Raw genomic sequence first — 24,509 nt, forward strand, 5'->3', positions numbered from 1 at the left:
TTTAGTAATTTTGAATTTATCAAAGCTAAAAAAGAGAAAACATTTAAACTATTTGTTGTTTTTAGAAAAGTGCGAATTGAAATCTCGTCTTTAGAGCGCACGGGGTTGCGTCAGCACTTCTACTCTTTTTGGTAGTTTCTTCTTGTTTTAAGTTTGACTTAGTTATTTATTGTAAGTCCTGTTCGTTTTGGGATTGATATTTATGGTAGTTTAGTGCTCAAAATACTTTTTTAATCTATTTCTGCTCATCTTCGGGTTAATGTGGCCAATCTTTGGGCTAATCAATTTTTAAAGCAGTTGGACTATAATGCTTTAGACTGATGGGTACTGGGGAAAATATTCAAATATGTGGGTTGAAAATCTGCAAAATCTTTGGCATTCTATACAGCAGACGTTATGCTAACTGACATCTGCTCGTGCATGGAAAAATATTAATCAACTATACCCATCCACATGCCCTGCAGGCTTTATCTAAATGAAACCTGGATAAGCTGGCGAAATCTGGCAAAACATGCAAAATCTGGATAAACATAGTTTATGTTTATTTAATTTTACATCCGCGTGTTCTTTCCCTGAAATTTTGAACTTAATACCCTATTCCATTCCTGAGATATTGTATCTGTGTCATTTTGACAAATTGGATGCAATTAAACTCTTTTTGGTTCACTTCTATAGTAGTAGTAGTAGTAGCAGTAGTGGCAGTAGCAGTAATGGTAGTAGTAGTAGTAGTAGTAGCAGTAGTAGCAGTTATAGTAGCAGTAGTGGCAATAGTAATAGTAATAGTAGTTGTAATAGCCGTAGTATTAGTAGCAGTAGTAATATTGGTAGTAGTCGAGTAGTAGTAGCAGTAGTAGTAGTAGTAACAGCAGTAGTAATAGTTGCAGAGTTAGTAGTAGTAGCAGTAATAGTAGTAGTAGTGGTAGTCACAAATGGTCACAGTTACAAGTAGTCACAGTCACAAGTAGTGGCAGTCACAGTTCCATGTAGTGGCAGTCACAGTTCCGAGTAGTTGAGCTTTGGGTTTCAGCCCCTGTTTTTTTCATTTTTTCAGAAAAATGACTGTTTTCCTTTCCGTAATTACCTTTGCTTAGATTTGCCTATAATACAATTTTCAATGATCAGTTATAGTCTCGTTGCTAAGGCAGTAGTTTTGCAATAAATAAACTTTCAAGCTAAATTCTATTTTTGTCTTCCTGGACTTGGCCATTGATTGTTAATGGTATTCAAAATGGCTTTGACTTTGTAGCTTTCATTTAAAGGATTGGCCAAGGTCAACCCATGCACAGAAGTGGTGATTTTATTTTATTCCATTTTCCAAGTCTGAGTTGAGAGTTAAGTTTCGGAGTTGATAGATATGTTTTGTTAAAGTGACATCGGAAGGATACAAGTGAGTTATTTTCAACAACCGTGTAAGATTGCATTTTTCCCCGAACCCGGGCAGGGTATGAAAAGAGATATTAGGGTGATGGCACCCTTGGCCTAGAGTTTGGTCATTTTGATAGTTCGACGATGTTGCCATACCACTCCAATAAGTGGTGCCAGCGTTGGTTCCACTTCAATAAGTGGTGCCATCGTTGGTTCCACTCCAATAAGTGGTGCTAGCGACTAAAGGACCTATCAGGAGCACTCGTAGTAAAAGAATCTGCGTTTCCCGAAGGAATGATTTAATTTAGCCTACAGAGTAGCCTATTGTGATTACATATAAAAAATTGCGAAGAAAAGGCAGAATCAATTAAAAATATACTGAAAATCTGAACGGGCCATGCCCAGTTGGATTATAATAAAATTTTATGAATCAATATATAGCATAAATGTAGCTAACTGAGCGGAGTCTCAATTAGCTTGCGCAATGAATCAAACAGTTCGTGGTAACGAACTGTAGTAAGGAGCGACCCGGCTCAATAGTAACCAAAACTCCAAAAAACGAAATTTTTATACCAATAGCTACATCAAAAGTTTTAATGCTGATTTTAAATATATAGGTTTCATCAAGTTTAGTCTTACATATCAAAGGTTACGAGCCTGAGAAAATTTGCCTCATTTTAGAAAATAGGGAGAAACACCCCCTAAAAGTCATAGAATCTTAACGAAAATCACACCATCAGATTCAGCGTATCAGAAAACCCTACTGTATAAGTTGCAAGCTCCTATTTACAAAAATGTGGAATTTTGTATTTTTTGCCAGAAGACAGATCACGGATGCGTGTTTATTATTTTTTTTTCCCAGGGCTGATCGTATTGACCCAGTGGTCCTAGAATTTTGCAAGAGGGCTCTTTCAAACGAAATGGAAAGTTCTAGCGCCCTTTTTAAGTGACCAATAAAATTGGAGGGCACCTAGGCCCCCTCCCACGCTCATTTTTTCCCAAAGTCATCGGATCAAAATTCTGAGATAGCCATTTTATTCAACATAGTCGAGAAGCCTCATTCTTTGGATACGAGTTACTCCCTCCAGTCCCCGTTGGAAGGGCTGCAAGTTACAAACTTTGACCAGTGTTTAGATAGAGTAATGGTTATTGTGAAGTATACAGACGTTTTCAGGGGGATTTGTTGGTTGGGGGAGGGGCTGAGAAGAGGGAGTTATGTGGGGAGAGCCTTCTACGGAGGAATTTGTCATGGGTAAAGAAAATTTCCATGAATGGGGCGCAGAATTTTCTAGCATTATTTAAAAAAAAACAATGAAAAAATAAATATGAAAATTCTTTTTTCAACTGAAAGTGAGGAGCTGCATTAAAACTTAAAACAAACAGAAAATATTACGCATATAAGGAGTTCATCTCCTCCTAATACCTCACTCTTTACGGTAAGGTATTTTTAGTAATTTCAACTATTTATTCTACGGCCTTTGTGATTCAGGGGTCATTCTTAAGGGATTGGTACACCATTTAAGCTTTAGTGCAAAGAGCGAGGTATTGACGAGTGGGCGAGCCCCCTCATATACGTAATAAAAACACACGAATATAGAAGTTCGTTACATAAGCTAATTCGTAAGTTACGTATATCTTTTACTAATGAAAACGTTCGTAAAAAACTAAGAGTTCTAGTTGCCTTTTTAAGTACCCAAAAATTGTAAGGCAACTCCCCCACTCCTTTTTTCTCAGAGTCGTTCGATCAAAACTATGGGAAATTCATTTGGCCAAAAAAATAAATATGCAAATTTCGTTTTAATTATTCATCTGCGGAGAGCCGAAATCAAAACGTGCATTAACTCAAAAACGTTCAGAAATTAAAAAAAAACAGGTTTTTTTTTAACTGACAGTAAGGAGCGACGTAGAGCTGAGAGAAAGAATCAAACCTTAGCGCAAAGAGCAGGGCGTTGAGGAGGGAACAGCCCCTTTCATATACGGAGTAATTTCTGTTCCTTTTAAGTTTTAATGTCACTCCTTACTTTCAATTAAAAAAAAACTTGTTTTTTTTTATTTAATCGGAAAATAGAATCATAACAAGTTTTCACGAGAAACCGGAAGTTTGACATTCGAGTACTTTCATTTGGATTGAAAGAATAGTTGTTTTTTGGATTTTAAAATATTGGCAGATAGACAGAAGATTCACAAAAGGTCAGGAAAGGAACAAAACTTAATAGAATTAGATCTAATCCGAGAAAACCTACCACGGTTAATCAGAAGAAATCGTTTTCTGATTCACATTTATATGCGACTCTCGCTAAAAGTACCCTAGGGAATTCCCCATCAAGTAAAACCCTATACCTTTCAGGGGGTGAAAGAGACATTTCTGACACACACGAAGGGGGGGGCCTTCCCATAAAACTCAAAAATAGGACGATCTCTGGTATGAACCATAGAGAAAGAAAACAATAGACAGCACACTCAAAAGGAATTACTCCAGACCCAGATAAAGAAACAGAAATGGGAGTACAAAGAATACAATTGGGAAGGAGCACACCCAGTAATATGAGAGAACACGAAATAGACACAGAGGCAGTAATACACGAAGAAAAATTATTATATGAAAATACGAGGAAAAGAAAACCAACTCTCCCCTCAGATACCCTACAAAATGAAGGGGAGTTGCGGGTAAGAGTAACTACAGATACGAAACGAAGAAATCTAGAACGAAGGGATTCAAAAATTAATTGAGAGAATATAACGACAGAAGGAATCAAAGTCAACCAAGCAGCAGAAGTAGTAAGAGCAATGTATAGTCAAGATCCAGGAAAAGGTCACGAAAAAGTAGTCATGTAGATATGGCACAATATATATTAAATTTGATGAAAGAAAGAAAGAAAAGAAGAGAATGAAAACAGGAAGAAGATAGAAAAGAAAGAGAACAAAGAAAAGAGGTAGCCAAAAGAAATCACCGAGAGTATATGAAAAAATACAGGATGGGATGGATCAAACTAAAAAAGATAGTCAAGTCCACGAAATATATCATCAGGCTCGGATGGATAAAATCGAAAAAGATCATCAGGCTCGTATGAAAACCATTACTAAAGCTTGCGAAGCTCGTAAGAGAGTGTCAATAAGTGAGAGATTATCAGACATCGAATACTAAGACGGAAAACATGCAACTTCGCTGACAAGGGGGGAAGATGGGCCGGCCCATAAAACAAATTGGGAGGCTAAGGATTCTTGCCTGAAAAACGAAATACACGGTATTCAAGCTCAGAATGATAATAATCCTGTACAATGTGATTCCTCGGAGTCTTTTTCTTAAAATTGCCATGATAGAGAGGACAAAATACGCTATGAAAGAACAAATTGGACTGTAGCCCATAGTCAAGGGAATATTGATGAATTTGTGAAATCACATAAAATAAACAGGAAATTGAACGAAAAATTAGCCATAATGGTAATTGACTCAGGTAGTGAGCAAACTGTTGTGCGAACTGACCTAACTAATAAGACAGAAATAAACCGTTGGGATATGGTTGCAAAAGTTTGTTATTATGGAGATAAGCACCAATGTCCGTCTGCTTGGGTTAGAATAAAAATCGCAAAGAAGAACGGTACAGTCTAGAAAAAAACGATAAAGGTAGGTTTAGTACCTACTCTTCCAGTAGATGTTCTAGTAGGAGGAGACTTTGGGAATATCAAAAATCTCTTATCCTTAAAAAGGATTTCTTTAACGGTGGGAGATGTGGAAGTGGCTAGGCCCCATAATACGTACTTAAAATAAGACTCGTGAAATTGATTTTTCGGGAAAATTTTCAGAAAACAAGAAAACTTCAGAACATATGTAACGAATTCAAGACACCAAGAAGTATATACCGAAATGAAGCACTAATTGTACCCGAGAAAAATTAGAATAAATTCATCGTACGTGTGTTCCTGTGGTATAAAGAAATTGCTTGACCAGTTTCTTGCGTCATGTTCGCATCATTCGCGATCGAAATTGTACAATGCCTATTATATAACCGATAAGTACCGAATTACAAACTTACGAGAAGAAAAACAATCTCAGGGGGGGGGCATAGAGGTCCAAGACCCAGTGGTAAAATTGCAAAACTACATTAACACGAAAAAAGATTGAGGAGAAGGTCCATGACCCCTTAAGAAAAATATATGATACTCATAATATAAAATTGAATTGGATTGGAAAAGCTTGGGAAGGAATCTGAGATTAGTTCTATCAACTCTAAGGGAGATTTGGTCTCTTTTGGGAGGGTAGGGTCCCTTTGGGAAGCCATGGATGATGGAGAGTTAGCTCGACGGACAACTGGTTGGGTAGTTGTGACCGTGTTGCCGAGACTTCACCCCAACCTTTGTCCACGGTTTTAACTCTGCATGAGAATCGGCAATTATTTCCTGCAAAGCTTACGTGTTCTTCGAGTTCCGTATACGTAACTCGTCCTCGACTTAGGTATTCAAATTTCATCTTCAGTTGGCATCGAAGAGTGTTCTTCTCTCAACTATCTCAGGGAAGAGGATCTAGAAGAAATTGATGCATGATTCGTTAGATTCCAACCTGATTTCCTTGTGCCCCTATCATTTTCAAAGGCCTTTGTATTTTCTGCGATACATTATTTCGAATTATGCCAATGGGTGGTTCGGGTTTTAATTGAGATGTGGTTCAAAATAATGTCAGTTCATTTGTTCATAAATAAGTCTATCTATGATCCGTCAACGCATCATCGCTTGGGCGGAACTAGGGTAGATAGTCATAGAACTAAGGGGTGAAAGAACTGGATTGATTTTGGGTTAATGCGTGACGGGCAATGTCCAGTGGACTTGTATGCAAAATCTGGCAATTTCAGAGGAATCAATTCCAGGAATTTTCGGTCTTCTTATAATAACCGAGGTAATCGAGGTCCCCGTCAATCTCGCTACTCTAGACGGGGAAATCTTTAAAACTCGTTTAATTCACAAGAAAATACTCAAGAATATCAAGGCGCTAATCCAGACTCAATTCAGACGACCAATGCTAACGCTTGAACATCCGTTAGTAACAATCGTCCGTTAGTAAATTACACATAACACATCTCAGGATTGTTACTAACGCTATTGATACTTACACTATGGATTGTTACTAATACGCTTTTCAATGTGTGAGCGACTTAAAAAAATGTAAAGACCATTAAGTGACAGAAGATTATCAGTGGAAGGTAGCTTCTGTTGTTTAGACTTTAACAATTTAATACTATTTTATCATTTGCGTTGCTTCTCCTTACCTTATATCTACGATCGCGCCTCCTCGTATCGTTAAGGAACGCATAGAACATTTTTTAAACACGATTCCCCTTCCTTTTCTTTAAGGCCATTGAAAAGAATAAGGACAGCAAACGATTAAAATTTTTCTTGTAAGTAAAAGGTTTTAAAGGTCAAGTATTATTTAGAGGTATATATTCAACTTATTAATTTGTACATATTTTTTCTTTTTATTGATTAGTACATACATTATTATTTTATTACTTGGTGCTTTAAAAGTCAGAAAAAACTTATTAAGTAGGGAAGAATCACAGATAACCCAAACATCAAGCTAAAATATAGCCAAATCATAACTAAATGTATCACCCTCTTTCTAAGTTAAGTACTAGCCAAATTTGCTTGCTGCTGCCTACAATACTACACCTGCCTTCGATGGCACTGAATTTACAGCAGAAGAAATTAAAGATGCAGTACGAAAGCTAAAGAACAACAGAGTGACTGGAATATGTGGCCTGACATCAGAACTCCTTAAAAAGGGCGATCCTTCCATGACACTCTGGCTAAAAGTGTTAATTAATACTGTGTCGCTCTGAAGCTAAACCCACAGACTGGAAGACAGGCGTACCTGTGCCAGTCTACAAGAGGAAAGGAATTAAAGCAAAATATAATAACTATCGCGGAATAACTCTGCTCTCGGTACCTGGCAAACTCTTCGCCATGCTGCTCCTCAAGCGGGCAAAAAAAAACTCCATTCCCTTCGTCGCCACCAGCAAGTTGGGTTCATGCCGGATAGGTCCACTACTGAGCAAATCCATACAATCAGACAGCTGATAGAGAAAACTATAGAATACAAAGGGAAGGCATACATTGCACTTCGTCGATTTTCGATATGCTTTCGACACTATTGGCAGACAGTAAATGTGGCTGATCCTTGAACAGGCTGAAGTACCTAAGAACTGATCTGGTGTACCTAAGATTGAATTGTCAACCTGCTCAAAAAACTATAAAACAAGACTGAAAGTGCTATCATTGTCATGGCCAGTTCTCATCACATTTCCTAATTAGAAACGGTGTTTGGCAAGACTGCGCTGCCGCTCCCGAACTGTTCAACTGTGCCTCAGACCATGTTCTCAACAAAACACTGCTGGCCCATCCGTTTGGCATAAATTTTGCTGGAAGAGTTCTTTCAGATGTTGATTTCATTGACGATGTTCATAGCACTTTCTTGCTTCATAATATAGCTTCATAAAAAGAAAATTTAAGAAAACTATTTCACTCCCCCCGTTCTGAAAAATAAGCACCACAACAGCAAACAGCTGACAAAGGGGACAATATATAGCTCGGTAACTTGATGCCGAGGATAGTTATGGTTTAATTTATTTATAAATTCTACTAGTGTAATTGTTTTTAATCTTTTTAACATGTTGACCAATCTGATCATGTGTGTATTTTTTGTTCCATTAATTCTAGCTCTGACTTTGAAATACGAATGCACATTCACTAGGCCACACATTCTGCTTAATTTTAAACGTAAATTTTTAGGAACTTGAACCCGTTTTTTTAAGCTCCGGTTACATGATTTGGTCTCCTTTGACATGAATTTAGGAAACTAAACTTATACTGACGGAACATAATTTTCAAGCTGCATAATATTTACTCAGTTAATTTTTCTGACAAGGGAGCCTGCTTGATTTAAGGTCAATATTGCCATGATAGTTTGTTCTTCACTTTCATGTTTTCACATGATCAAATATTATTTTCATAAAATGAACTTACGGTTGTATCAACAGCTTTCACAGGAGGAGCTGCTATTAATATTCCATTGTTGGCTTCATCTTTAAGATAAGCTCCGCGACTACCCAAGGTTATCAAGACAACTTTACATCCTCTTTCTTGCAATATCTGAGCTGATCGATCTGCTGATTCAATACTATCAACTTTCTCACCAGTCAACATTTCAGCCTGCAAAATTTACGTGTTTAAGATTTTTAACGTGCCCATAAAATAACTTGTCAAACAATCTTTTATGAGAACTACATTTTATAAGATGAGTCAAACACAGAGACGCATCATGATTGCCTGCTTTACAAGCTGACACCTGACTAGATCAAACAGTTCGTGGTAAAGAACTGTGAGTAAGGAGCGACCCGGCTCAATAGTAACCGAAATTCTAAAAAGCAGAATTTTGATAGCAATAGATATATCAAAAGAATTGGGTTTTTATGCTAATTTTAAATATATAAGTTTCATCAAGTTTAATCTTACCAATTAAATTTACGAGCCTGAGAAAATTTGCCTTATTTTTGAAAAAAGGGGAAAACCCTTTTTAAGTGACCAAAAAAACTGATTTAAACAATTTTTAGGTTAATTTTAAACATACAAGTTTCCTCAAACTTAGTCCTACCCATCAAATTTACGAGCCTGGGAAAATTTTCCTTATTTTCGAAAAAAAGCAAAAACCCTTTTTAAGTGACCAAATAAATTGGAGGGCAGCTAGGCCCCCTCCCACGCTCACTTTTTCCCAAAGTCACAGAATAAAATTTTTTAGATAGCTATTTTGCTCAGCATAGTCGAAATATCTGATTACTAAGCCTTTGAGGACGACTTAATCCCCCAGAGTCCCCGAGGGAAGGGCTGTAAGTTATGAACTTTGCCCATTGTTTACATATAGTATTTGTTATTGGTAAGTATGCAGACATGTTTACGGGGATTTTTTTCTGTTGGAAGGGATTGGGTTACGTGGGAGGATTTTCCCATGGGGAAGTTTTACATGGGGGAAGATAATTTCTATGAAGGGGATGCTGGATATCACAGCTTCATTTAAAAAAGATCAGAAACTAAATAAAAAAAACAAAAAACAAGTTGTTTCAACTGAAAGTAAAGAGCATCATTAAAACTTGAAACGAACAGAAATTATTACGTATATTAGGGGGTTCGTCCCCTCGTCAATACCTCGCTTTACGCTAAAGTATCTTTAGTAATTTCAAAAGAGCTAATTAAACGGCCTTTGTGATTCAGGGGTTATTCTTTAAAAATTGAAAACTTTAGCTTAAAGAGCGAGGTGTTTACGAGGGGTTGAATCCCCTCATATTACGTATATGAAGAAGTTCATATACCCTCTCGTCAATACATCGCTCTTTACCCTAATTTTGTAAAATAATGGTCGATGTTCTTTACTTCCAACTGAAAGTGAGGGATAACATTTAATTTTATCTTAAGCATAACTATGATTTTTATGTGATAATAAACTAAAGATATTGTATGTGTTCGGCTTGTGGTTGTTATTAAATAAAAAAACAAGTTTTTTCCAGCTGAAAGTAAGGAATAACATTAAAACTTGAAACGAAAATAAAACATTACGTATATCTTTTAAAGATCTTTTTTTTTTCATTCATTTCAGTCATTTAAGAATTACTCAACTTGTGACTTTCATTTTCATAAGAAATAGTTTCGACCTCTTTGGCCGTTTTGTTAATATGCCTTAGTTCCGCAAATATCGTAGATTTAAGTTACGTGGGAGAATCTTTCCATGGAGAAATTTCTTGCGGGGAAAGGGTATTTTCCATGATGTTGGATTTCCCAACATTATTAAAAAAACTATCAGCAATTAAATAAAAAACAAGTTTTTTTTCAACTGAAAGTAAGAACCAACACATATACTTAAAACGAACAGAAAGTATGACGTATATTAGATGGGTTGCCTCTCCTCGGTAACTCACTCTTACGCTGAAGTTTCATTTTTAACTTTTAAAAGAGGGTATTATTCTAATTAAATAGCCTTTGTGATTTAGGAGTCATTCTTAAACAACTGAAACAAAAATCAAATTTAGGTTATTATGAGGTTATTATTAGTTTAACAAAAGAAAAATCAATAGGTAAATTTCGTTATAATTATTCATGTACGGTTAGGCAAATTCAAAACCTGCATTAATTCAAAAACGTTCATAAATTAAATAAAAAAAGAATTTTTTAACTGAAAGTAAGGAGCAAAATTAAAACTTAAAATGAACAGAAATTATTCCGTATTTGAAATGGGCTGCCCCCCCCCCTCAGTGCCCCGCTTTTTATGCTAAAGTTTTTATTGTTTTAAAAAGTAGAGTTGTGAGAAAGAGTCAAACCTTTGCGTAAAGAGCGGGGCGTTGAGGAGGGGACAGCCCCTTCGAAAACAGATAATTTAATTGGAATTTGAAAGAGCCAATGCCCTTTTTAATAGTCGAAAGTAATTGGAGGGTAAATAACCCCCTCCCATACCCACCATTACCCAAACACATCCAATAAATATTTTGAGATAGCCATTTGGTTCCACATAATTAAAAGGTCTGGAAATCATGTCTTTGAGAATGACAACTCCCCACAGCCCTAGGGCAAAGGTTGAAAGTTATGCCCTGTGGGGATATAAGGTATATGTAGAAAGCGTGATCTTATGACCTTTGGAGGAATCAAATTGGATTGGTATTCAGAAGTTCAAGTGCTCTTTTCAAGATTCGATGGAAAATTGAAAGTACCAGTGCACTTTTTAATATTTTAATATCCCCCTTTAACATCCCCTTTTAATATCCCCCCTCCCACAAGCACCATTTCCCCAAACAAATCCAATAAAAATTTTAATAGCCATTTTGTTCAACGTAATTGAAAAGTCCAGAAATAGTGTCTTTGAGGATGGCAACCCCTAACCCACCACAACTCCCTGGGCAAAAGTTGTAAGTTATACCCTGGGGGCACATAAATTATATATAGAAAGGTCGATCGTATAAACTTTGAAGGGGGCTCATTAGATTCTTAATCAGAAGTTTTAGTGCCCTTTTTAAGACTCAGAGTAATCGGAGGTTGGATACCCCCCACCGCACCTGGAATGTTTCGAAATGCATCTGATAATAATTTTTAAACGGCCATTTCTTTTCGCAGTAACTTCGAAAACAGCTCATTGGGTTAGCAATTGAAAGGGTCTGTGTCCTTTTTATTAATAGAAAGCGATTAGAGGGCAACTAACCCCCCTTCATCACCCCCCATTTTCCCCAAACACATCCAATCAAAATTGTCAGACAGCCATTCTGTTCAACGTTACTGCAACGGCTGTAAATTATGATTTTGAGGATGACCACCCCCCCCCATCCCCCAGGGCAAGGTAAGTTATGCCTGAAGGGCATATAAAGTATGCATAGAAAGGATTATCGTATAAACTTTGGAGGGGGCTCGTTCGATAGTTAATCAGAAGTTCTAGTACCCTTTTCAAGATTCAGAGTGATCTGAGGGTGGATAACACCTAGCCCTCAAAACCTTGAATTTTCCCGTAATGCATCTGACAGAAATTTTGAGATGACAATTTGTTGTCGTAGAAACTTCGAAATTGGCTCATTCGATTGGAAATTGAAAGGGCCAGTGCCCTTTTTAATAGTCATTGGAGGGTAACTAGCCCCCTACCACGCCCACCATTTCCCCAAACACATCCAATAGAAATTATGAGATAGCCATTTGGTTCAGCGTAATTGAAAGGTCTGGAAATGATATCATTGATGTCTTGGAGGGCAACAGGCCCCCCACTCCCTATGTCGACTCGAGACCAGAATAAAGTTTGGCTTTACTGAAAATAAATACGTTTCAAATGTTTTCACCTTTCTTACTTTCATAAATGAAAAACTATCAAAACTTTAAAGAAGAAATGTCAGTATATGTCAATTTAACTGACAATCCATTTTTTTTTTTTTCAGTAAAGCGTAAATTGTGTTCGGGTCTTGAGAAGGCATAGGGTTTATCAGCCATACTCATGTTAATTTTTGCTTGTTTTGAGTTTGAATCGGCTATCTATAGTAATTTCTGTTCGTTTTAAGTTTCATGTATTTTGTTGATAGTGATCTGTGGTAGTTTTACGCTTGGAAGATTATTTGACTTTATTTTTGCTCATTCTTGGCTTAATGGGACTCTTTAGTTTCCTTTGAAAAATTTGTCTTGTGGGAAAAGTTTTTTTTTTAAATTAATCTTACAATAGTAGAACGCATGATTCAACAGAGTCTCCCTGTACGTAATGCGGTGGTTTGACTATAACTAATTTTGGGACCCAAACAGCTTGCCAACTGCGACATAAAAAAATAGATGGCACAATTGTATCTCCCCGCGTAAAAGCTGGTGGTTGAGTTTTTAGTAGTAAATTTAATAATAATAACAATTTATTTTTAATCCACTATAAACAAAAAGACAAAAGTGAAGTAATGAATTACAAGAAAAATAGACACCTGAAAAATAGAGAAAAAAATAAAATAAAATAGGATAGAACAAAAACATGGGATTAGACCAGGAAATGGCTGAGATTTCGAAATAGCACTCAGAAATAGCATTAATAGGTTGATATTTTGTATTTATGTAAGCCTGGATCAAATAAGATATTAATCTGCTTTTACTTCATTCATAGAAGTTTTAAGAGACCTACAAATTTAGACATTAATTATTTTATTTTGGATTTGTATCTTGTATTTATTATCTGTGTCCGACTATGTAGCTTTTTATAATAAGTAATAAGAAGATTATGACAAACTAAAGATTAGTGTTCATCAAAATGCCTTAATCTGCCCATCCCCTTCTCTTTTCAATTCATATGATTTTATGTTTTGACTCTTTGGAGGATAAATGGAGGTAATATGTCAACGAATAAATTGAAGGTTTTCTAACCTTAGACATTTTATTCCAACTGGGAAAAAAAGTTCTTGTTTGTTTCTTGTTCCTGTACTTCCTTCAACAGTGGTAGACATCTTCATTGTCTTTTAGGACCATGTCCACCCTTCTGGCACAGTCCCTGAATAGGCGGATAAAAGCATGGGCATAGGCAGGTCTAGAGGGGGCTACTGATTCTATGATGGAAGGGGTACTTATAAATGCTTCCTAAAGTTCTTTGAATATAGGTCTTTAGAGACTTGTCGTTTTATATTTCGCTAAAACTCGGTCTTTAGAATTTTCCATGTTCTACTTTTCCTGCGACACTAAAATAGACCCACTATCCTACTTCCAACTTTCAGAAAACATAAACACAATAAAAACGATTTGACACAAATCACATTACGGTAAGATAAAAGCTTTTAGTTCTTAGAATTCAATTCAAAATTTTAAAGTTGGACAAAACTAAATATAAAAATTGGTATATGGGTGACTGGCCCACGTTTAGGCAAAGCAAATTATCTCAATATAAAAACCTATGGGGACTTCTGGTGGATTTTTAAAAATGTCTAACCTTGATTAATACTTTTACCAAAAATATCAGATTAGATCATGTTTTATGGCGATTAAATCTGGAATTTTTTTCAGTTTTTGTCTGAAGGCCTACGCCTAATTACGAATACTAGAAAAGCCGTAAACTCACGTTGTATTTTCTTATTATTTGTCCCAAGAGGAACGCTGCAAGACTACATGAAAAAAGTTGAGAGGCTGAATACTCCTGTACAAAGTCTAGACCTGAGTTTCTTTACATCCTGTCACAAAACATGATAAATATTTATAGAGGAACAAGAAAAAGGACTAAAAACTTACTTGAAAACGATAGCTGACATGCATTTCGACTGTGCTTTCCTAGAAGCACGTAAATTTGCACACAACGTAACTATGCCAATATTTACAGTATAAAAGTACCGAATAACTGGAAGTACAATGGTAGTGGAGACAATGGAGGAATTGCAGGTAAAGATTGGTACCATGGTTTTAAGGATCGCCTTAAAACTCTATCAGTAAGAACGCCAGAAGGTACAAGCTTATGACGGGAAACTGCTTTCAACCGTCACAGTGTAGGAGCTTTCTTTAACAACCTGGAGCGAGGCCTAGGTAAACGCATATTCATAGCACAAGACATTTGGAATGTTGACGAATTGGGTCTGAAAACATACACAAGCTTGGTAAGATCTTTGCATAGCGAGTCCATAAGTAAGTAGGGAAGGTCGCGTCAGTAAAAAGAGGTCAGTTGACCACGATTTTTGCTGGTGTTAATGCATTGGGAACACAGTCCCTCCTCTACTTACATCCCCAGGAAAAACAACGTCTGAAAATTTTACTCAAGGAAACTTTACCAGAAACCATCATGATCGGCTCAGAAAATGCATTTGGATGGATGACCGTCTCCCATTTTTTGCTTTACTTGCTGCATTTTATCAATCAAGTCAAACCCTCCAAAGATTCACCAGTACTTCTGAAAATAGACAACCAGATCATCCGATACACCATTTAATTGATTGATCTAGCTAAAAATAATGATGTAGTTCTTTTGAATACCCCCCCCACACTAATCACAAACTACAACCTCTAGAAAGGATAGTCATGGTGTGCCTTAAGGCCTACAACAACCAGGAAGCAACAAGTTTTATGACCCCCATAAATATAAAACTATATCAGTGCTTAACATTATTGAGCAGCTTGGTAAAGCATATCCAAAGGCTTTCATTCCTGAGAATATAATCAGTGAATTCAGAACAAGTTGGCTCTACCCAACGTCAATTGTCTCAGACAGAATGACTATCACATCTAGTGAAGCACTTACCAGGGAAGTTTCTATGCTCAACGCAGGTCCTTTGCGACATTTAGACACCATCTATAATATGGAACCCAAAACAGATGCAGAAGAGTTTCTGTCTCTAAATGAGAAGCAACGGTCACCAGATGACCCGTTAAAATAGATCTTCCATGCAAACCCCTTTCCAAAAGGCTAAACACGAAAAATCAACAGGAAAAAAATATGAAAAAGTCAGAATGCTCTCTGACACCTCTGAAAAAGAACGCATTACATCTAGGATAAAAGCTACATCTACCAAGAAAGCCCTAAACCTGGAATAGAAGAAAGTCAGAGAAGTAAAAAGGCTAAGAAGAAAAGACATGTTTCTCGTAACGAGTTGCAGTTGGAGTGACGATTCTGACGTAGATGAGCCTGTATACAACAACTCTTCAGACTTCAGTATGGACGTTGAAGACGACCCCCCTACCAGCAACTTCCAATTTGACACTGAGAAAGTCAAGGCTGGTGATTACATTCTGGTTGAGCTTAAGAGCAAGAAATGGAATTCTGTTCACTATATTATCATTATCAAAAATTAGCAACTGAAAATCTTATGGTCCACTTTCTGAAAGAGATTGCAGTGCAAGAGACTTTGCGCTAACTGACAAGATGGATAGTATCTTAAAGACAGACGTTCTGTGCAATATTATCATTAGATATTTAATCAACAAGCTTACATCAGCAAGCATCATGTCAAAAGAGGAACAACATGCTAACAGGTGACCGACTGCAGATGATATAACTATGTGGTTAGAGCTCCAACATTTAGTGCTTTTAGTGATAACTCAAGCCAAGAATCAGCTAGTATATATGACTATTTTGGACGGGGGGTTACGCAGTAGTTGCCACTCGAACTACAATATGCGCTGTCAAATTCGTTCATTTGAAAATATTTACCTTGTCAATCAGGTCATACTTAGATATACATTCGAAGTTCCTACCACTTCTGAGATCGCTAAGTCAACTGTAAAATTCTAAAATCCCTAAATGTGGATACGAATTGAAGCGAAAAACCGATAATTCGACGTTGACAAGAAATAGCTACGTGTTAATTTGAATGACCATTGTTAACAAAGTACAATTTTAGAACAAAAAAAGTGCAACTTTAACAAAATAGTCTTAAAAAATGCTGCTACCACTGAAAGTATTCAAAGAATACTACTTTTTTCAAAAATTACTAAAAGTAATAGTTCCGTACTACCCGCAGTTATCATGTTTATACTAAAGGAAAATATTTTATGTCAGCAGTTCCAGAATGAAAACGTTTATATAGGTAAATACGTGGCATCCAGTACAATTTTCAGATCAAATTTTTTTTAAAGGCAATGTAAACAAGCAGCTGTATCATTTTCTAGTAATAAAATGTATAATCACCTAACTTCAAAGAAAGTAAAAATTAAACTTTAGCGTAAAGATAAGGGAGATTGAGCAGGGCATAGCGTAGTTTCTTTTTGCTTTAAGTTTTAGCTTCACCCTTTGCTTTTATATGAAACACTTCTTTTTTCTTATTTATACTATTTTTGCTTATGATTGTCTAAGAAGAAACAAATTCTAGCAAAGAAACCCAAAACATATCAATAAAAATTACTGTCGTGTAGGAGTATGCTTTTGAAAACTGGTTGACAAGGCCTTTCTTTGTTATACCTTACCTTAACCAACTTAACTACAACAATTTTTCACTGGTGAAGCTTTGCCCCAACTAGACAGAACTTGTTTTGTTCAACAGCGGTACAAAACAACGCAGAAGACAGTCTATTAAGGCGAGATCATTTTTCCTGCTCTTCCAATTTTCAAAAGGCGGGGCTTGTAATAAAATTTAGATGTATTGGAGATCCTCTCTACCAACCCTCCCCCCCCCCAATTCTGCGCATTTCAGTACATCAATCTAGAAATTTTATTTAATACACAAAATCTCTGCAATAAAAGTAGCGGTGTCGCCCCTCCAGCACCCATTCTTAATGCACAATATAAATACATTCATTCAAATTGAAAGGGAACAAGGATTAAATTCCTTCTTTGACACTTCCAGCTTCATCTGAAGGACCGTGCCACAGGAACTTGGTTAGTATTGGTTTTGAAAAATATTTATCGAGGCCTACACTACTCCTCTCATAAAAAAAATCCCCTGAATACCCTCCCCTCAAGCACAAACATACGCATTTTGAAGTTTCTTATGCAATAATGTAAGTAATAAATGACATCCCAAATGTCTCAAATCATTCAAAAGAAGCCTTTCACACTATTAGCGACTCCGCCACCCTTCGGGCACATGTTCTTAGAAATATCTCAAAGTTTTCGTTCAGTACCATTTTGTCCCCTATTATGACCGAAATTATAAAATCAAGTCACTTAATGACCGTAAACGGCACGGTGGAGTGGTGGTCTTCTAGCTCCGTAAAAAGGGCATAAAAAATCAAAGGCCTAGTTTGAATGAGCTCTCCTCGTATTCTATAACAGCTTCTACCATACGATCCTATCTAGGGAAAATTATGAATAATTACGCGTTTAAATAATCAACTTTTAAAAAACCTACTTTCACGAGGTATTTTTTATCCTTTTCTAAAAATTTTCAAATTCTACAAAACTCTTGTGCGATCAACTTTTTATAGAAAACCATAAACTTGATACATTTTATATTGGAATCAGTGTCAAAAGTTGAATCTTTTTTAGTTATATAAACTGTTTTTGAAAATAGCTGTTGTTGCACTTTCGGTTACTTCTGACAAGGGTCGTTCTTTACTTACCGTTTATCACCATTTGAGACTGCCGGAAATTTTACTTGAGAAAAAAAAATATAAAAAAATACAATAACCTCTGATTCGTTGACGCAGAATACTGACGAAAGCTGATAAACTTCGGAAGGCAGGTTTGAAGCGGCAGGAGCGGCGTTGAAAATTATCTTGACTGAAAATATAGATAAATTTAAACGACAAAATTAATCCTTACATTAATTTTAAACGATAACTTAGTAAAAAGCGACCCTATAAATATAAATCAAATTAAGCACGTGATCAACCCGCAAAAGCATTCAGAATATTAGCAGAATAATAATATGAGTTTGCAACTGAAAACTTACCTTCAGCCGGCCTGGAGCCTACATAGGCAATTCAACAAACTTAAAACGAGCACAAATTATTCCACATTATTTTGGAAGGACTGCCTCTTTGTGACAACGTTTTATAGTAATTTACTGAAAGTATTCATGAGTGCAATAAATGCATTTAACGGGCAACTTCAAACGTTTTATTTGCCGATTGGCTTTTAAAGCATTTGGGCTCAACATTTTAATATTTAAAGCAAATGGGCATCAATAAGCTCTTGAAATATTGAGATTTTATGAAAAATATTTTTTACTCAATGCCTATTTTCCTTGTGTTTCAGCAATTGTTATTAAAGCATTGGTGAAAAAAAGTGAAACTTTAGCGTATGCACATAGCTACCCTACGCTTGACGAAGGCTACCACCTTTCAGAGCCACTCTTCAAATCGAAATTCAACTTTGCAGAACAATGCTTCAAGAATAAAAAAAACTTTCCGAAATAGCACATGAGCCCTTAGATTAGCCCTTAGTATTTGATCTCTATCTCCTTTCTGTGCATATTCTGTAAAACATGACCATTGAACTCGATTATAATATTCGCAAATTCAAATTTTGGCACTGCTAAAACCTTGTTCATGCCCTAAATAATACGAGCGCGAATTCAAAATATTGTCTGTATAGCGTACGAGCGACGAATTAAGACGAAAAGGATAAACGACGAGGGAGCAGTCCACTTCGAATCAAGAATTCTAACTTTGAAGAGTAAAGGGGAAGAAATGGCATCTTGATGGGTACATTTCTCGACGTCCACAAAAGTATCAAGGATAGGTGGGTAGTGAAAAACAGTATAGAACACTTGGGATCGGTCAGCTTCATCTGAATAGTGAATTGTCAGATAAAGTTTAAGACGAGAGTCCGTATATCAAAGTAGTCAGGGAGCCACACGAGAGAAATGTTGATATTTAAGGATTGAGGTGATCAGCAAGCAGCAGAAGGTTTGAGTGTGCAATCTAATGCAATCGACCATGCTGAAAACGAAAATCGGCGTTATATAGTCGACAAATGGGTGCGACATCCACATTTCTTCAAATTCCCTAAAAATCCATCTTAACTGGCAAAAATTATATTAAAATCGATAAAAAATTACAGGTTACTCCAAAATTGTTCAGCTATACCTCAGATCGAAGGTAATTATATAAAGAATCATATTCTCTTTTCAAAACATTTTTATCTTTTGCCGTTCAGTTGTAATCACAAAATTTCGACGAAAAAGTTAACACAATTTATCTCTCTTTTGGATTAATCTTGATCCATCTTGAAAATTTGCCTGACTGAGGTGTATTTTTTTTTAATGGCTTCTGTAGGAAATTTATTGTCCTACAAAATGACTGATCCAGAAATTCTCTAACTCTTCTCGTTTTTGAACTATTGACAGAAAAGCGGATTGACCCAATTTTTAGCTCGGATAAGCAGCGGCATCTATCCAGTGTGAATGCGTCAGGGTATCAGATACTTCGGTAACTACGAAAACGACTTTAGACCGTGGTATCAGATACCATCAGGGGCGTCACTAGCCGTTTAGCTTTTGGGGGGGGGGGCGTCCAGTTTGTGCCGACGGACTCAAAAATGTGCCGACAAAAAACGCCGTTGCCGCTTCGCGTATACAGCAACCTGAATCCTATCTTCCAGTTTTGTTTCTTCTTCAGGTGTCCTTGGAGCAATTTTCGAAAGGAATAATAGGGTTTTTGTTACATTTTGCTTAAGAGTACTTTTATTTCGGGAAGAGACGTCTGACGGTTCGACGTCACATATTACGACAAGCATCATTATGCAACCAAACACGGACGGCCCACTAAAGAAAGCGTGTTTTTTGAAGAAAAGTTGGAACAGAAACCCTTCCCTGTCGTCTTCAAATCTGATTCAGCCTGGAAAGTTTGGGAAGATGTACCTCAAGAGAAAAATAGAGGCGACCGATAAATGCAGCGATCTCATTGGTTTGTCAGGTGACCAGAAAGTTCCCGTTTCAGACTTTTTCACGATCTGGCTTCTTTGTAGAGCTTTGCCGGCGCAGCTCATTAATGTATCAAGTGACTCGGCAGAATCTCAACCATATTTTGGTTTCAAGTGTTTCTCAGCAGTGTATGGCTGTAAGGCTGATATTCCTGTTACCAGGATCGGATACCTGCCAGTGGTTCCCCACTCTCCCTCGAACCCAGCAGTCGTGGAAGAAGTCATTAAGTCTTTCCAGAAAACTGCCAGAGAACTGGGACTGAGTTACACCGTCGTCACATGTGACCAGGCCGTATATGAAATCGTTCATGCTCTGAGAGTCAGAAATCCTGAAGCATATTCTGATGTTGTCCTCAGAATGGCCGGTCTTCATATTTTAATGAACTTCATGGGTGCCATCGGTCATATAATGAAGTGCTCGGGTCTAGAAGAGGTGATTTACGAGACTGGAATTCTATTGGAAGGAACCGCAAAGAAAGTGATGAGTGGTAAACCGTACTATAAAGCTCTCGCTGCTCATACGTTAGTCCTCGAGGCAATATCCATTCTGTACTGGGAAGCTTTCGAAAATTTTTGCGCAGAATCAGACGATTCATCGTGCATCACTATCTTTGAAGAAATGGGAGATTTACTGCAAAACTTGAAGATCTCAAGAGAGGGTGATGAGAACTTGAACTGTCTAAAGGAAAAACTTACCGCATTGTCCCCGTGGTTAGAAAGGTTCGAGACTTCTCGTGCACGCTCAAAAACCCACAAGTTCTGGAAGCAGTACAAAGAAATGGTACTGGTTTTGTGGCAGTTATTGTACAGTGAAAGATCTGGTGACTGGGATGGCCATCTTGAAGGAGCTAGCAAAATGCTTCCTTATTTAGTTGCATGTGGTCACTATAAGTATGGCACTTGCTTGATTGAGTACCTGGCTGAGATGCAGGGCTAACCTCAAGAAGTAGATCAGGCATTCCACAATGGACTGTTCAATGTGAAGAGGAGGAATGCAAAATTCAACTGCATATCCCCAGACCATGCTGCAGAATCTACCATTAATTTAGATTCAAAAACGGAAGGTGGAATGACGGGTATTACCATGAATGAGTTGGCACTGGTGAAGTGGACTTTAACTCTTCCGTTCTGTGCCTCAGTCTCGTCTACATTCACTGAGATGCTACGCATTGTTCCCCAGACTGAGTTTGACTCCTCTCACCACGAAGATAACCCTTCCTTCGTTCTGCGGCAACACATGGCTGTTGATAAAGTGAAGTCTGTTCTGGAAGCCAGGCTCAATCCCTTTCGATCCACTGACGAAGATATGCTGAATATTTATACGCTTGAGACAGTTGATAGTGAGATAGCTGACAATCTCCTCAGTGTGCGATCTGTTGGAAGCGGAGCGGTTGATCGCTACTTGGACGGTGAAAAAGGTGCCTTTAGCAAAGTAAAGGTCATGAATAATGAGAAGGCGAAACAGAAAAAAGCAACCAATACTTCTAGTGCTGTAAATAGCCTTACCAATGTTGAACTTCAAACGGTCAAAAGGGTATTGGTGAGTGTTGACTTTACAGGCGAAAGAGGACTTCACCATCTAAAGAATTTGCTTTCCCATGAGCTTCTTCCATATGCACCTTCTATATTCCAGAGAAGTGCCATATCTGGAATGGTTGTGCTTCGGACAGGAACAAAGTCAGCTCTTCTGGAGTATTTGAAAACAAAAATCAGCTTGAGCGAGTGGCCCGTTAACCTCGAGATTAGCAGTGAGTCGACTCACTCAAGGGTGGTAGACTTGATGCCCTACCTCAGAAGACATCCACCAAATCCATCGGAAACCGTTGAGAGCTATGGAAAACGGACATTTTCTACGCTTGTGTCTTTCAACAGCAACGTTAAGGAGCTGCACGTCCTTGCAGATAGATATGATGGGATTTTTGGATATTCCGACGAAGAAGGCAAGGTGATCTGCCTAAAGGACTGCGGTGGTTGCCATGAGCAGCGAGGATGTTCAAACAGGTCTCCGGTAGCTCTAGGTAGACACTTAAACCTAGATGACTGGAACTCGTTGCTCTCAAATTCCAAGACAAAGGCAAGACTGATTGAGTTTCTATTCGGTGAGTTTGAAAACTCAGTTCACCTGCTGCAAGCAGGGTTCACTGTGGACCTCTCAGGAGGCTTTCGAGACCGGATGAGAATGGTGATGCTCAACAGAAGTGGAAATGCTGATACAAACTTTGAAGAGCGTTTGAGCTGTACCCATGAAGAGGCCGATACAAGAGTTGTGTTACACATGTTGGACTGTTTGGAGAGGGGTTTCGATGTCGTTTTGGTCGATGCGAATGACACAGACATAGTTGTCGTCTTGCTATATCACTACAAGTTATTCCTTGGGAACCACCCAAATTGTGAAAAGCGGAAAGTTTATGTCAGGTTCCACAGCTATTTAGTGCCTATACATCGGCTTTGCAGCAATTTACCGAACGATTTTGTTCACTCCATCTGCCTTCTTCATACGCTTTCAGGGTGTGATACCGTGGGTTTCATGTTTTCTAAAGGAAAACGAGTGGTGGCCAAGGCTGTCGAGAAATGGGGATTGGAGAAACCGATTGCTTTGCTTGTCCAAGAGATACAGAAGTCAAAGCTCGACCCTGCGGTTCTAGAAAAATTCAGTGTGATTTGCAAAAAGGTCGTTGTTGCCTCATACGGAAAAGACCCAGACCACTTTACCTCTCTTAATGAATTAAGAGTGCATTTGTGCCCTCGAAAGCGGGAGCTTAAGTATTTGCCACCATCTGACGCTGCCTTTGAGTGTCATGCTAAGCGCGTGTACCTGCAGTTGGACATTTTTTTGCAAGCAAATCGAGCAAAGCCACAGTTTCTGGATCCCCTGCAATTTGGCTGGATGTTTCAAGACGGTGGGGTTAGGCCAGTTGTGTATACCCTTCAGGCATTTCCAGAAGGTGTGGTCCCCCAGTACTGCTCGTGCAAGCGCTGTACAAAAAAATGTTCATGTGCTGGAAATAGACCTTGCAATTTACTTTGTGACTGTGGTGGGAAGTGTTTTATGGACGAGTTTGATATGCTTGATGGATAATTTGATATGCTGAGCTACTTTTTAACTTTTGTAGTAACAAGTGCCGTTCACGAAATCCGTAGCAGGTGTTAGTATAGTAGTCTTTTTTTTGTTTATTCAAGCTTATTGAATAATAATCTTGTCAAGTTTACTAATAATTCTGATTAGGAATGAAAGAGAGTTGTAATCAAGGTCATTGTTGAGTATAGTGGCAATCTTCCTGTCTGAGATAATAAAACTATCCACTACCAGCTGGATCTAGGCACGAAATCTTTTCCAGCGCGAATAAAAAAAAAATTAAAATTGCAAGTTTCAAGGTCATTCGCGATGGTCCCTACTGTACTCGTCACTTCTGGCATCAGTTACGAAAGATTTGGCGATCATTGTAGAAATTTTTCCGAAACGTGATTTAATAGTAAAAAAACACGAAATTTTCAATTTTCGCGGTCAAGCACCCCCCGGCCGAGTATATAACGCCCATTTTCGTGATCAGCGCTATCGATTACCCCATATTCCGTTGTCAAACCTTCTGCTGCTCACTGATCACCTACCCGACACATTTTCGTTGAGTGGCTCCCTGACTAAAGGGTAATTATATAAGAAGGGCTGGTCCCACTTTTTGCGGTATGAATTAACATAGCCACGCAAATCAGAGTCAGATGCTTTCAGCAGATCGTAAACTGCTAACACAATATTTTTGCCTGACCCATCAGAATCAATCAATGCGTTCACGCTAGCCGACAAAGCTTGAGAACATCCGAGACGAGATTTGGAATTTGCCTTGATAGTTTGGAACATATCACTTCGCATTGAAATGATCACTCATCTGAAAGCTTGCAAAACTTAGTTGTAACTGTTACGGGTGGAATGAACAGCATTCAGTGCCATCAGTGGCAAGTTTTCCTTTCTTTAGAATTGCGGATTGATCTCCGATTGAGAAGAAAGAAGGCAGATCTCTTTATGCAATAATCATCTATCTATGAGAAAAGCAATATAATTTACCAGCTCACCATTATGGAGAATGTGAAGAGCACTTACGCCAAATGTCTGGGGCAGATAAGCAGGTAGTGGGACCCTCTCTTAAAACCATACAGCAGATAGAAGTTTGAGATTTAGAATCTTAGTGAGAAGTATTTTCAACTAATTGGTACATACGGGAAGTTGATTCTTTTGTGGACCTTCTTTTGGCAGAGAGAAAGATATCACAAACCCGCTCAGAATGTGGGCGGTACATAGTTGCAATCAACATTGGATTTTTTTTTCCAAGCTTCAAAA

The 24,509-nt window shown here is 37.7% G+C and overlaps 2 protein-coding genes across 4 annotated transcripts in view; one reads left to right on the plus strand and one right to left on the minus strand.

Moving 5' to 3' along the window:
• The window catches only part of LOC136031259 (short-chain dehydrogenase/reductase family 42E member 1-like), a 443,764-nt gene that overhangs the window by 238,717 nt on the left and 180,538 nt on the right, over positions 1-24,509 (plus strand). The window lies entirely within an intron of this gene.
• The window catches only part of LOC136031253 (ribokinase-like), a 45,886-nt gene that overhangs the window by 1,670 nt on the left and 19,707 nt on the right, over positions 1-24,509 (minus strand). For all 3 annotated transcript variants that reach the window (XM_065710667.1, XM_065710669.1, XM_065710670.1), the window contains 2 exons: positions 17,940-18,031; positions 8,380-8,565 (listed from right to left, as the gene is read on the minus strand). In XM_065710667.1, coding sequence (XP_065566739.1) covers positions 8,380-8,565; positions 17,940-18,031 — 278 coding nt within the window. The remainder of the gene's footprint in view (positions 1-8,379; positions 8,566-17,939; positions 18,032-24,509) is intronic.

The sequence above is a fragment of the Artemia franciscana genome, chromosome 9, assembly GCF_032884065.1.
Source record: "Artemia franciscana chromosome 9, ASM3288406v1, whole genome shotgun sequence".
Taxonomy (NCBI): Eukaryota; Metazoa; Arthropoda; class Branchiopoda; order Anostraca; family Artemiidae; genus Artemia; species Artemia franciscana.